General features: G+C 42.1%; 1 protein-coding gene across 1 annotated transcript in view; it reads left to right on the top strand.

The window, feature by feature from the left end:
• The window catches only part of LOC101854402 (WD repeat-containing protein on Y chromosome), a gene marked incomplete in the record, with an annotated part of 40,672 nt that overhangs the window by 18,498 nt on the left and 8,706 nt on the right, over window positions 1–13,468 (top strand). Inside the window, 7 exon segments of the mRNA XM_013080898.2 lie at window positions 3,744–3,887; window positions 7,805–7,971; window positions 9,562–9,721; window positions 10,761–10,970; window positions 11,525–11,703; window positions 12,283–12,421; window positions 13,028–13,159. Of these exon segments, the coding sequence (XP_012936352.2) occupies window positions 3,744–3,887; window positions 7,805–7,971; window positions 9,562–9,721; window positions 10,761–10,970; window positions 11,525–11,703; window positions 12,283–12,421; window positions 13,028–13,159 (1,131 nt within the window).

Here is a 13,468-nt window from a genome sequence, read left to right as displayed (position 1 = left end):
GGGGGCTGGAGGGGGCGAAAAAAATCCGTGTCCGAACCGGTTCTATACGGTTTCATTTTTCATGTAGATATGATTACATCCCGATCGACACAATTTAGATAATTTAGGGTGAGGGCTTCGACCCTGCCCATCAAAACAAAACTAACTGAGTGGGATAGAACGTTCAAGCAGAATGACCGAGATAATCATTATAAATTCCCTCCATACGGGTTCAAAGTTTTGTGTTGTTTAAACGAACGTAAATTTTCATTCATGCTACAGTCTTCACAAAAAGTTAAGGATCATTTACAAAAGAGCACGCAGAATTAAAAACCAGCTTAGTCACTTTACTTTTTTCTTCCGCTTGTACCGGTGGGTGTCACGGGGAGACACAGGCGTCTGTCTGTAGCAAGGCGAGTGGCCTGTAGGAGGGACATCCCGTGAGCTCTGAGGGTGTCTGCCACAAATTCACTCCATCGTCGCCTTGGTCTTCCTCTTGCTCTCCATCCAGAATATTTAATGTTTGTATGCTCTCAGAGCTGGATGGTTTGAGGGCATCCGCGTGAGGTGTCCGAATCACTTGACCTTTCGTTTTTCAATGTTTGGTAGGACTGGTGTTGCTCCTACGGTGTCCCTTATGAATTAGTTTTTGTATTTGTCTCTTCTTGTTTAGTTGACCGCTGTTCTTAAGCATTTTATCTCGCATGTGACCAGTTTCCCCTCTAGGTCTTTTGTTAGGGACCATGTTTGGCACTGATATGTGAGCGTTGGAAGGAAAATGACGTTGATGAGCTTCGCCTTGGTGCTCATGGGGATATTGGGATGTTTCAGGAGAGGGCTGAGTTGATAGCTGACTGCGTTGGCTCTCTGGCATCTAGTCTCTATTTCTCGATTTAATTTTCCATTTTCTGTGAAAATGCGGCCAAAGTATTTGAATTAGCTGCTTTGTTTTAGCTGGGATCCATTGATGTTGATATCTACTTTGTCTGGTCTCCTGCTAATTGTCATGACTTCGGTCGAGCTAATACTGATCTTCATGTCATATTTCTCGCAGTTCGCATTTAGCTGGTTCATATGCTCCTGTAGCTGGGTCTTGTTGTTCATCATTGCCAGGTCGTCTGCAAACGTGAGTTCGTTGAGTGCCTCTCGGTCTGGATTGGCCTCCTTTGTAATCTGGTCCATGTGGATCGCGAAGACCAGAGGGGAGAGATTGCAGCCCTGTCTTATCCCGGATGTTACTGGAAACCAGTCCGATGTTCCACTGAAAGTACAGACTGCGCTTCTGCTGTTGGCATAGATAGCCCTGATGTTGTCTTGTAGTTGTCCCTTGATGTCGTACTGCTCCAGGATCTTCCATAGCTTGTTTCTATTTTCTCAATCAAAGGCTTTTTCTTAATCCACAGATAAGAGAGGGGGATCTTGTTCGTATTCCAAAGCCCTCTCACACAGTTGTCGGAGTGCGAAGATTGCATCAGTGCACCCTCTTCCTTTTCTGAAACCAAACTGGGCGTCACTGAGAAGATGTTCGGCTTTTGCGCGAGTGCGTCGCTCTAGGATCTTTGCATACATCTTCCCTGCATGGCTGAGAAGTGATATGCCTCAGTAGGTGTTGCATTCTTCCTTGCCGCCCTTTTTCTTCCATATTGGCACAACTATCGTGTTTTGCTAGTCTGCTGGTACTTTTCTCTCTTTCCAGGCTTTCTGGAAAAAGATTGTAAGCCAATGTATTCCGGTGTCATCGCATGCAAGGATGGCTTCGGTTGTGATGCCATCGTCTCCTGCTGCCTTGTTCTTTGGACTAGTCAACTCTCTTGGTGAGGTCTTGCAGGTTTCACTTAGCTTTTCGCCATACTGGGTCCATGACTTTTTTTAAAAATGTTATAACGACTTTCTTGCTGTGTCTTCATGCAAGTCTATACTTAATGCAGTCCTCTTCGTTTTTTGACTTGACCTATACATTATACAGTCTTTTTTTTTCTCCTGATAGCGTCCTAACTTTCTTCGTTCCACCAGGCTGTTGCTTTTCTGTGTTTGCCTCTTGTCTGCTTGGTACCACAGACTTCTTTCATAGTGTCCAGGAGAGTTATTTTGAAAGTGTCCCAAGCTTTCTCTACGGCAAAAAAAAACAGCAAATCAGATTATTCCTTCTTTGACATACGTTTAATTCATAAATCCATAAGTGCCAAAAAAAAAAGAAATTTCATCACAGTCGAAACTGAAATTCCTAATTCTCAGCGCTCAAAAGGGACCCATCCTCAAAATCAGAAATCACAAAAGAATAGATCTCAAAATGTATCAGCAATATCAAAGAAAACGACCAGTTTACGTTCTTGAAGACCAATGGAATTGTCAGAAGCGTGTGTGCCCACCATTCGCGGCAAGGTAGTTAGGACACTGCTGGGACATAGAGTTGATCAAGCGTGGCAGAAAGGCCTGGGGAATGTTGTTCCATTCTTGTTGCAGCCATCCAAGTAGCTGCTGTCGGATGGCGAGCAAAGGGGGGTTCTCCCGAACTTTCCAACCAAGCTGAGCCCACAAATGTTCAATAGAATTGAGGTCTGGACTGTTGGCTGGCCAAACCATGCGGGTAATCCCCGCCTGCAGCACAAAGGCGTTGGTAGCCCTGGGCCTGTGTGGCGTGTGGTTGTCGCCCTGAAGGGATACAGCAGGCCCAGTCTGCTGCAGCGCCGGAACGACCAGAGGTCGAAGGATCTCCTGCAGATACCGCTTGCCTGTCAGGATACCGTTGACATGGTAAAGGGGGATTCTGTGATGCCTGCTGATTCCCCACAAAACCATAAAGGAGCCGCCTCAAAACGGGACCACTTCTTGAACTGCATTGGCAGCAAGCTGCTCCCATGGACGCCTCCAGATGCGTGTTCGACAATCACTAGGTGTTAGATAGAATCGAGATTCATCAGTGAACAGGACCTCTGTCCACTGGGCACGTGTCCACCTCTGGTGCGCAGTGCACCAGATCTGATGGTTAGCTCGCTGGTTCTGGGTTAGGTTAGCCTTTTTGACTGAACGACGCACTCGAAGGTTGACGTCGTGAAGGCGATTACGTATTGTCTGCGGACAGACTGTGGTGTTGGAAGCAGCTCGCAGACGTCGCCTGATGACGCTGGCAGAGCTAGTCCGCTGCTGTATTACTTGGCGTTGGATGTAGTGGTCTTCTCTTGCTGTCGTTTTTTTTTTTGGACGACCCGTGTGACGCTGTTCCTGGACTCTTCTTGTTACCGCGAATTGCTGCTTCAGCCGTGTGATGTTGGAGTGTGATACCTGAAGCCCGGCAATTGCCCGGGTCCTGTCGATGTTTTTCAACTTTTTGTCATGGTGACATGTTATACTGTAAAACAGAGCTGAAACGGCGGCTTATGTAGGCAGACAAATTAACACAGTTCATAGCCACGTGAATCTCGTTTTTTGCAAGGCAGAAAGTCCCAGGTATCGCTCCCTGACGTTTTAAACTCGGTCCAGTTTTTGCCGAACTTGCTGATTTTCACACGCGCCAAGCATGCTGCATGACGCGGACGCTCCACACACACAATGGTTACCGTATTCCCTATTGACCCGTTAGCCTTGCTACCGAATTTTACAAGATAAATCTGATTACTTTTTTACATATGATATTTTGAAAATACTACCTATTATCCTGACTGGTCCGTAACTTTTTGTGAAGACTGTACATTAGCAAATACCCGTGATTATAAATATAATAAGTTTGCTGCTTTTATTTTCTCATTTGTAACACTTTGTTATAGGTGGCAGCTGATATGGAAGCGGAGAGTGACGAAGAAGAAGAAGGAGAGGATAGCTTTATGACCATCGGCAAACACTTGAGGAAAGAGGGAGGCTGGTACAGGCTGCTCAGGGCGCTCAAAAAAAGACAGATTGAGAGAGAAAAGGTACAGTGTCTTATTTTATGTTCTGGTTTTTAGCGTCTTAGTGAACTCAAATAGTGATTTCCAGATGTGGTTCGGTATTCTTTCTCTCTCTCTCTCTCTCTCTCTCTCTCTCTCTCTCTCTCTCTCTCTCTCTCTCTCTCTCTCTCTCTCTCTCTCTCTCTCGATATATATATATATATATATACATATATATATATATATATATATATATATATATATATATATATATATATATATATGTTATAAAATATATATGTAATAATAATAAATAGCATTTGTATAGCGCAAATCCCCGCTCAACAGCAAGCTCAATAAGCTTCACAATCTATACTATTACTCCAGCAGACCTGAGATCGTTCTGAAACAACCTCAACTTCTTGGGAAGCATACTGTGCAAGCAGCCATTTATAGGCGCTAAAACACTAATGTACTGACAAGTTCTTCCGCTGTCTATGTCCGGGTACCCATTCCCACGTGTGTGAAGTGAGGAAGATTTGTGTAAAGTGCCTTTCCCAAGGACACAACGTCGGGCCCGCGGCTTGAACCCCCGAACCCGCAACCTCACGGTTACGTGTCCGGTAGCCTAACCACTAGGCCATCGACGCCACTATATAATATATATATATATATATATATATAGAGAGAGAGAGAGAGAGAGACAGAGAGAGAGAGAGAGAGAGAGACAGAGAGAGACAGAGAGAGACAGAGAGAGAGAGACAGAGAGAGAGACAGAGAGTATTGCTGTCTTTCGTAAATTCGTGTGCACACTCACACAGCACACCCTCCCCCACACCCACACCCACAAACACATACAAACACACTCCCGCACACACACACGCACGCACACACACACACACACACACACACACACACACACACACACACACACCACACACACACACACACACACACACACACACACACACACACACCTGCACACTGAAACACACGCACAAGCACACACTTTTGTGTCAATTTATTAGAGTAAGTGGGTTTGTCTTTTAATCTTTTAATTATCATTAAGACAGCGTTTAAAGACTGTGGGATGCAGTTCGTCAACTTATCAGTCACTATTAAATGTGCCTCAGCTATCTCAAGAAAGTATGTAGCAGATAGCATCGAGAATCTCAAAAAATACAGCTAACATAAATGATGATTCACAAACGTGACTGTTCCAATTACAATCACGTATCACTCAGCACAAAGAAGACGAAGCTCTTGTGACAAAGAAGTGCGATAAAGGAACGCCTTGACCCGTTGACAGAATTCTTGAGAAGATCGATCCACCTTTAAGGGTATCATATTATGTTTCCTCTCTCTCTCTCTCTCTCTCTCTCTCTCTCTCTCTCTCTCTCTCTCTCTCTCTCTCTCTCTCTCTCTCTCTCTCTCTCTCTCTCTCTCTTCACTCTTCGGACGAGGGTTGGAGGGGGGAGGATGATTCATGTCAAATAGCTCACTTAAAGCATTTTAGGTGGTCATCGGTAATGAAATATATGTGGGTGGAAAGGGGGGGGGGGCTAAATTGTGTCTCGATTTAATTGGTTCGACTTTAGTAGACGTGCAAAGTGAGTTCGGAAATGGTTGTATTCGACAGTTCCTGAAAGATTTTTTCGTCATTTAGGTGGAGAAAAGTGGAAGCGATAATTTAATCATGCTGGCAGTCATAACCAAAGTACTGGTGATATTGATAGTGACAGGCAAGACACGTCCTTTCCTGCTCATTGTGTAGGTGTGATATAATGTATGTTGAATTAAATATTTATCACTGTACCGAGCATTTTTTTAACACGTGTGTTGAACCATTGCACTGGGCTGGGACTTCAATCTTAAGGATACTTCAAGCATCACGTCTGCAATATAGATTGATGTTTATGGGCTGATGTCAATAGTGCTATGATTCGGATGGCACGCTAAGAACGTGAGTTCCATTCGCAAATGAAAGGTTGTTCTGGTGTGGTTTTTTCCTTCTATCCTATCAAATATCTATCGTCCTTTCGTGTTCTCCTTTTTCTTCTTTAATTTTTTAGTCTCTTATAACATTTTTAATATTTGCACTAATATGAACTAATTGTGTTGCAATTAAAGCAGTAAAACTCTTGATAAACAAACGATTTACAAGAAGGGAATAATCGTCTGGGCATTTCCGTATTTCCAATGGGATGCTATTTGCCACTCAGTCCGGAACGGCTTTGGCAGGAACGGTAGAGACAGTCTGCCTCCTAAATTATCTTAATTATGTTAGTAGGGCGAAGCACATTTGTAATCAATTTATGTAACATGTACGTCAAAAAACCAGCATTGCCATGTGACAAGCACGAAGGCCAAGATCTCAATAGCCCCTAAGTATTTGTAAGTGAGTGTTATCGCTATCTGCAGTCTTCTGAAGACACGACTTCAAAGATAGCGATCGCCGGAGCATGCACCATCCAGATAAATATGCCCTGGGGTCTAATCAATGTTTATTATCATACTTCTTTTTGTTCCGTACTTATTGAACTTCTTAGGCTCTGAGAAAATGGAATGTAGTTGTTGGAAGACACATTTGTACAGTCTGCTCTCTCCTCCCCCCCCCCAATCACCCTCTCTCTCTCTCTCTCTCTCTCTCTCTCTCTCTCTCTCTCTCTCTCTCTCTCTCTCTATCTATCTATCTATCTATCTATCTATCTATCTATCTATCTATCTCTCTCTATCTATCTGTCTCTATCTCTCTCTCTATCTCTATCTCTCTCTCTCTCTCTCTCTCTCTCTCTCTCTATCTCTCTCTCTCTCTTCTAAACTGAAAAGAATTTATGTTAGAGAGAGAGAGAGAGAGAGAGAGAGAGAGAGAGAGAGAGAGAGAGAGAGAAAGAGAGAGAGAGAGAGAAAGAGAGGGGGGAGGGGGAAGAGAAGATCGAGTTTTGTCTCCAAAAGTCTGGGAATGACTGTTATCTCAATCATTCACTTACAAGAGCCTTCTTCTTTGATCAAACTTTCGCTATTGTTATTGATGACATTGTCCTATTATTATCACATTATACTTTTACTGTTATTACTTTTATTACAATATTACTATTAAAATGATATTCATCTTTATTATCATTTAGGCCTCCCCACCCCCCTTAAAAACCCCTTTTTTCCAGAATATTAAAGTTAGATTCGTGTTTAATATACAAACTAAGCAGACCTCTACGATGAAAATGCGTTGTGGCATCAAGGTAATTTTAATGTGTACGAAGTGAACGCTTCTATTCTATTCATCCTGCTTAAACAATACCACACTGTGTGATAACAGCGCAAATGTAGCTACACTGTGAGCGTGTTGTCAAATAAGCTGATTTCACGCTACGTTGCAGAGTGAATGACTGGTTCAAATCCTCAACGGGACATCATTAAATTGCACTTGGGCTGTTTAAGAGCCCACAAGGCTCTCCGATCCACCTCCACCCACTAAGCGCGTTCTTATGAAAGCTGGACTTTAAATTCGGATTTGTGGCTTTCCTGGTATAATGGTTAACATGTTGGGCTCGTAATCGAACGGTAGTGAGTTCAAAACCCGTCAGAGGTCTAACGGTGTGTTCTTGGGTAAGGCATTTTATACGAAATTTCCTCGCTTCACCAAAGTGGAATTGATTACCTGACTAAACGCCACGAAAAAACGTGTAAATATGTCAGTGTTCGAGCGCTTAATCGGCAGCTTCCACTGTATTCTACCCGGAAAGCCGATAATGCCGATAATATCTTTGAGTAATAGTTGAGTTGTTCAACGCGTAGACCATGCTGTAGAGCACGGATATGCGCTATGTAAATGTGATTTCTATTATTACATCCTGCTACGTAAATAACCTTATAAGTAATATAAGTTTGAAAGTGGTACTAAGCCGAGACAATGCCATACGTTCCATAGACACACTGTTTTTGTGGTTTTATTTTTCTTTCAGAGACGAGCCGCGGCCGAGCGAAAAGACTTCAGCGCCAAGTACAAGAAAAAGAAGAGGCGGATGAACCTGCAGGGGTTGAGTCTGGTCTACGAGTCAGCCGTGGAGTGCATGGTCTTCCTCGGGAGCCGGCGCCTCATTGACCCTCAGACGGCGACACTCGTCACTGCGTGAGGAAACACTTCTCCAACCCTCCACAGGGATATTGCTATTATTATTATTATTATTATTATTATTATTATTATTATTATTATTATTATTATCAATAATAATGATATTATTATTATTGTTATCAATATTATTATTATTATTTATTATCATTATTATTGTTGTATTATTATTATCATTATCATTATCATTGGGGGCTCTCGTGGCCTAGAGGTTCATGTGTTGGCCTCTCATTCAAAAGGTCCCGGGTTCGAATCCGGGTAGTAACCGAAAAATTTTCTTCTCTAAAGTTGTCTCCTTTCACCTCCTTTCCTGCTCTCTAGCAATGTTCTGTCGTCTGCTTTCGTCTCCTCTTTCTGCCCCCACTCCCTCATCTCCTTTGCCCCCCTCCTCTGGGCTCCTGATTCTCTCTACAGCCTTTCTACTGCTACTCCTTGGCTTCTTCTTACTGCTGTCTATCAGCCACATCCCTGATCTTCTGGTACGAAAGATCTACACCTAGCCTTCTCGGACAAAGGCGAAAAGTCTCGGAGGGCCCGTGTGCAAGTTGCGCACGTTAAAGATCCTTTGGTGGTCTAAAATCGATAAGAGTAGGCTTCGGCCACCACCCGGGCAAAATTCAAAATTTCCTACCAACTGAAAAAGTTTAATGTGTCCCGCGCGCTCATATGACCTTATGCAGTTGCGAGCGCCGTAAAAACACTTACAAAACAAACATCATTATCATTATCATTATCATTATTATTATTATCATTTTTACTATTGTTATTATTATTATTATTATTATTATTATTATTATTATTATTATTATTATTATTATTATTATTATTATTATTATTATTATTATCGTTATACTTTTGGAGGGTTAATTTTCTCTATTTTTTGTACATCGAAGTCACGAGAAGCTACCAGCATCTGTGGTGAAGTGTTAAAGACGTTTATTGTCGTACATAGAATACATGAGTTTGATTCCCGTTTGAGGAGATTTCTTATCGAATATTGCCGCATTCTTGCTGGAATGTTGTATCCCTCTCAGCTTGAATTGGCCCTGACAGGTAGGGTTGAAGCAGCCCACCTCCTAAATTATCAAAATAGAGCTTAAGAAAACTTCTCAAGGACTCCACAAGATTGTCCTATGAAACTAAATGTATTCGTTTTTCTTTCAGTTTTGCCTTTCGTCTGTCATGGCAAGACTAGAAGGACCTTCCAGTGTCTTTACTATTTCTGTTTCAACCATGAACGACAGGCTTTTCGCAAAAATAGATCTCGGTCTATAGTCTTCTACGCACTGATGATGCGGAAAAAAGAACACATCAATTATTTTATTTTTCATATGAGATTTGTTTTTTCAAGTTTACAAAAATGAACCTTTGTAGAAGACGACAAAGTGAAAGGGGAAATGGAAATTGCCTCTATTGTTTAAATTGAGAATTTCCTTTTGTCTCTCCAACAATTAATTTATTCTTCATTTCTTTTTATCCTTTCATCCTTCTAACATGTCTCCGCTTAACTTTCTCTATCTCTGTCTGCTTACCCACCTATCCACATATCCACCTATCCACCTGTCCACCTGTTTATTTGTCCGTCTCCAGAGGCGCTGAGTGCTGGATTCGGTTCTGGTCTCTTCACCCCAAGGGTGGTCTCCTGGCACAGTTCACTAACACTAGGAGGAAGCTGGAGAGCATTCGTTGTATCGCCACGGACAGTAACAACGAGATCCTCTTGACTGGGGACACCATGGGGTTGCTTAGAGTAAGAAATACGGGGATACCTTGATGCCTTGAAACGTGGAAATATTGTGCTTTTAATCATTGCACTCACTCACTCACTCACTCGCGTATCTTCATCTATTGTTTCTTATTAAGGCTCTTAGCCGTTTGCATGCAAGAGACGTGATTTTGCTTCCTTTCTGCTGAAATGCTGTGGCCTACTCAGCCCGGGTTAGCCCTGATTGACAGGGTCCGAAGCAGCCCGCCTTGTACATCATCTCAATTGTGCCAAAGGGAACGTTGAACAAGTATAACAATGCGCAAATGAATAAATCATTTGCATTATGAATAATATATGAGCCGCCCCCCCCCCCACCCCTCCCCTCCCCCGAAAAAAAGATACTCAATTGGAATCGATTCTCTATATTTTGGTTGATGTTTCGGTCAAATGAATTTAATGTTTGTTTGAATAAAATGAGATGGAAGAGACATTGCAAACATTTTACTTGAAAAAAAAGTGACGTTTGTCTCTAAAAATTGACAGTCCAGTAGTTTGCACAACATAATATTTCAAAGCTTATTTTTTACCCTTATTTCATCGGATGTTGCCCGCTTGCACACAATATCATATCAGTCTATCATTTTAGTGTTAAAAATTTGAATTATCTACTTAAGTTTAAACAATATGAAAATAATCAGATGTCGAAGGGTTAAGACACAGCGAGATTGTTATGAACACACCTGGTATTGTATGCAAGAGACGTGATTTTCATAGAAATATGCTACTTGAACTCTTTCTGTGGATGCCTTTTAAGATTTGTTTTAAAAAGTTCAACACATTTCTTTTCTATTGGGCAAATGTAGCCCTCATAACTTTTCTGACAACATTATTTTTCCATACACCACCGCCGCCTTTTTTCCCCTTATACTTGGGTAATGTATTGTTGATGCTGCAAAAAAATATAATTGTAATCAATGAACTATCATGTAGATCTAGTTGTCAAAGATTTGTCCAAAAGACAAAACTAAGAAATTCGGGTGGGTATCCTGTTGACGTGTCTATATCTTTAAACGCTCATCAGATCTACGACATCAAAGAGTTTTGTAACGCAGACAAGTTGACAGAGGACGAAAAAGTGGAGAGAAACAAGCATCTGAAAAAGGAATTCGTCTACAGTCGACTTCCGTTCCCAGCAGAGGAGGCCCTGGACACCATGGAAAAACTGAGAGAAATCCGAATCTCTGTTCCAGATGCCAGCAAACCCAGGAAAAATTTGCATTCACCCAGGCTGGTAGGTGTCGGTGCACACTTCTGCAATTCTCTCTGGATTCTCTCTGGATTCTCTGTCAATTTAATAAAATAATAAATCTCTCGATTCTACTACTCTCCTACAATATGAAAAATGTAGGAGATTGCACAAATACCATTTTAAAAAGCCTAAGTTGGGTGCATTATGTGATTTAAGACGAGACGCTTTTAAATCTAACGCTTTTAAGTGCTTTCAAAAATTGGTTTTTTTAAATATTCTAAGTTGTGTTTGTGAAATTTTAGATCCATTCCATTTTGCCTTCAAATAAAAAAGAAACCTGGGCCAAGAAGACGTTGTTTGGTTATATGACCCAATACTAAAACACCTTGAAACACCTAAAACGTGTGCGAAAGTACTTTTTGTTGATTTCTCCCCGGCATTTAATACAATTCACCGCATGATATTGTATTTGGAAACCTCTGAATCTGAGAGTCAATAATTATATTGCAGCATGGTTTTGAAATTTTTGACAGGCAGACCACAATATTACAAAACTTAATGGGTACTCGTATATGTTTCCCATTTGCCTAACGCAGTTGAGCAGCATCCGATGCCACACCCAAGCTATCGTGTCGATGGAGTTTATCGAAGCCCGGAACCTGATCTTGACCTCTAGCCAGGACCTGACGGTCCGACTGTGGACCAAGAACTGTACCTACATCGGCACGTTCGGCGAGACATGGCGGCCTATCCCTCAGTGTGTGGGACCCGTGGTGTAAGTCACTGGCTCGTACTAACTTTCTTTGTATCAGGATTTATCAATACAACTTTCATCATATCGTGCAAAGAAATGCTGTGATATTTCTGTTCTAGGCACAGAAAGACTTAATGAGATCTTTTCATAAAGGGTATACAATAACAATAATGTGTTTGGAGTGTGATCACCGTCATTCCTATATTTCAAAGCAGCTTGCCACCACTCGTCAAAACAAAATTGAAGTTTGAGCAAAGGGAAGCACATTGCACTATTAAAACTACAGCAAATGAATGCAGGGGGGAAAGCTTGGATAGATAGGCAGAGCGTAATAGATAGAAGAGGCGCCCACTGACCACCAACAACAAACGGTAGTCGAAACATCCACGATTTTGCCCTCACTTAAATGAGTACTTCCCTGAGAACAACCCCAGTTTGGTACATAATTCTAAACACATGGCATAGCAGTTGGGAGAGACGTGTAGCTCACTTAAGGAGAAAGCGTTTGCATCTTCCTTTGCACCTGCCCACCCGCTTACTCGTCTTGCATACCAACAACCCCACCCCTCCCGTTTCTAGTATGTAATTTTGTTCACACAGAGAGAGGAAGCCTCGTATTCCCCGAGACATCCTGCGTGTTGCCTCGGCTCACTCCCTGGGTACTCTACACAACGGCCACATGCCCCACTGGAAGACTGCCTGCTACGTGGTGCGGCGCCATATCTTCGAACAAAAGAAGGTAAGGAGAGAGCGGGGTGCAAGAAAGAAGATAGCATAGAGATGATTTCAAAGAGGACACTGGAACCACCTTTATACATTTGTAACAGTACTCCACATTGAGTTTATGATAATGGAAGACCGAGTGGCATAGGTTTATAAGCACCTTTCATTATTGTGAGGTTATTTAAGACTTCCACAATTTGACATCCGAATCCGAGGTGGCATGCCTAAGTGGTTGGAGACACATGAGAACTCACAAAACAACTAAACAATCCGAGTTCAAACCACCACGTTAAGGATTAGACCCAGCGTTCTCGGATTCGCAGACCGACGTTGTACTACTGAGCTAATGGAGTGCCCGTGATTAGGAAGACGTTTCGTCAAAATTCAAGCGGAATTCATTAGACACATGTGATTTAATAATATATTTGCTTAAAAGAGTTACTACGACTACAACAAAACATACAAAGATTGGCAACAAAAATTATATCAAAGCTCCTCTGCCCTCTCCCCCCCCCCCCCTCTCCCCCTCCCTAAAAAAATATTTCCTGGCTTTTGTTTTTGGAAGTGACCTAATGTGTCAAATAGGGCGTAAAACGTGAAAAGATTGGTCCGGTGTCCCCAGGAGAAGCAGATCGAGGAGGCTCGACAGAAGATGAAGGAGGAGAGACGTCTGAGAGGGGAACCGGACTCTGATGACGAGGCTGGCCCGGGCGAGGAGAAGCCAGTCAGCAAAATTCTCGGCAAATACTATCACGTGGGTGTGCGGATCGGAAAAGAGATTTTTATCTTCTTTATATTTTTTAGAGGGGGGGGAGCGTGGTGAGGGGGGTCTGGCGAAGGGAAGAAAATTAGGAAGGGGGCAGAGATGACATCAGAAGTGATTTATCTATCTATCTATCTATCTATCTATCTATCTATCTTTCTATCTATCTATCTATCTATCTATCTATCTATCTATCTATCTATCTATCTGTCTGTCTGTCTATCTATCTATCTATCAAGTTAACTATTTCTTCTTCTTCTTCTTCTTCTTCTTCTTCTTCTTCTTCTTCTTCTTCTTCTT

This window comes from Aplysia californica, unplaced genomic scaffold (assembly GCF_000002075.1).
Source record: "Aplysia californica isolate F4 #8 unplaced genomic scaffold, AplCal3.0 scaffold00105, whole genome shotgun sequence".
Lineage (NCBI taxonomy): Eukaryota > Metazoa > Mollusca > Gastropoda > Aplysiida > Aplysiidae > Aplysia > Aplysia californica.
The sequence above is the reverse complement of the archived record's forward strand: the minus strand, read 5'-3'. Positions and strand labels throughout refer to the sequence as shown.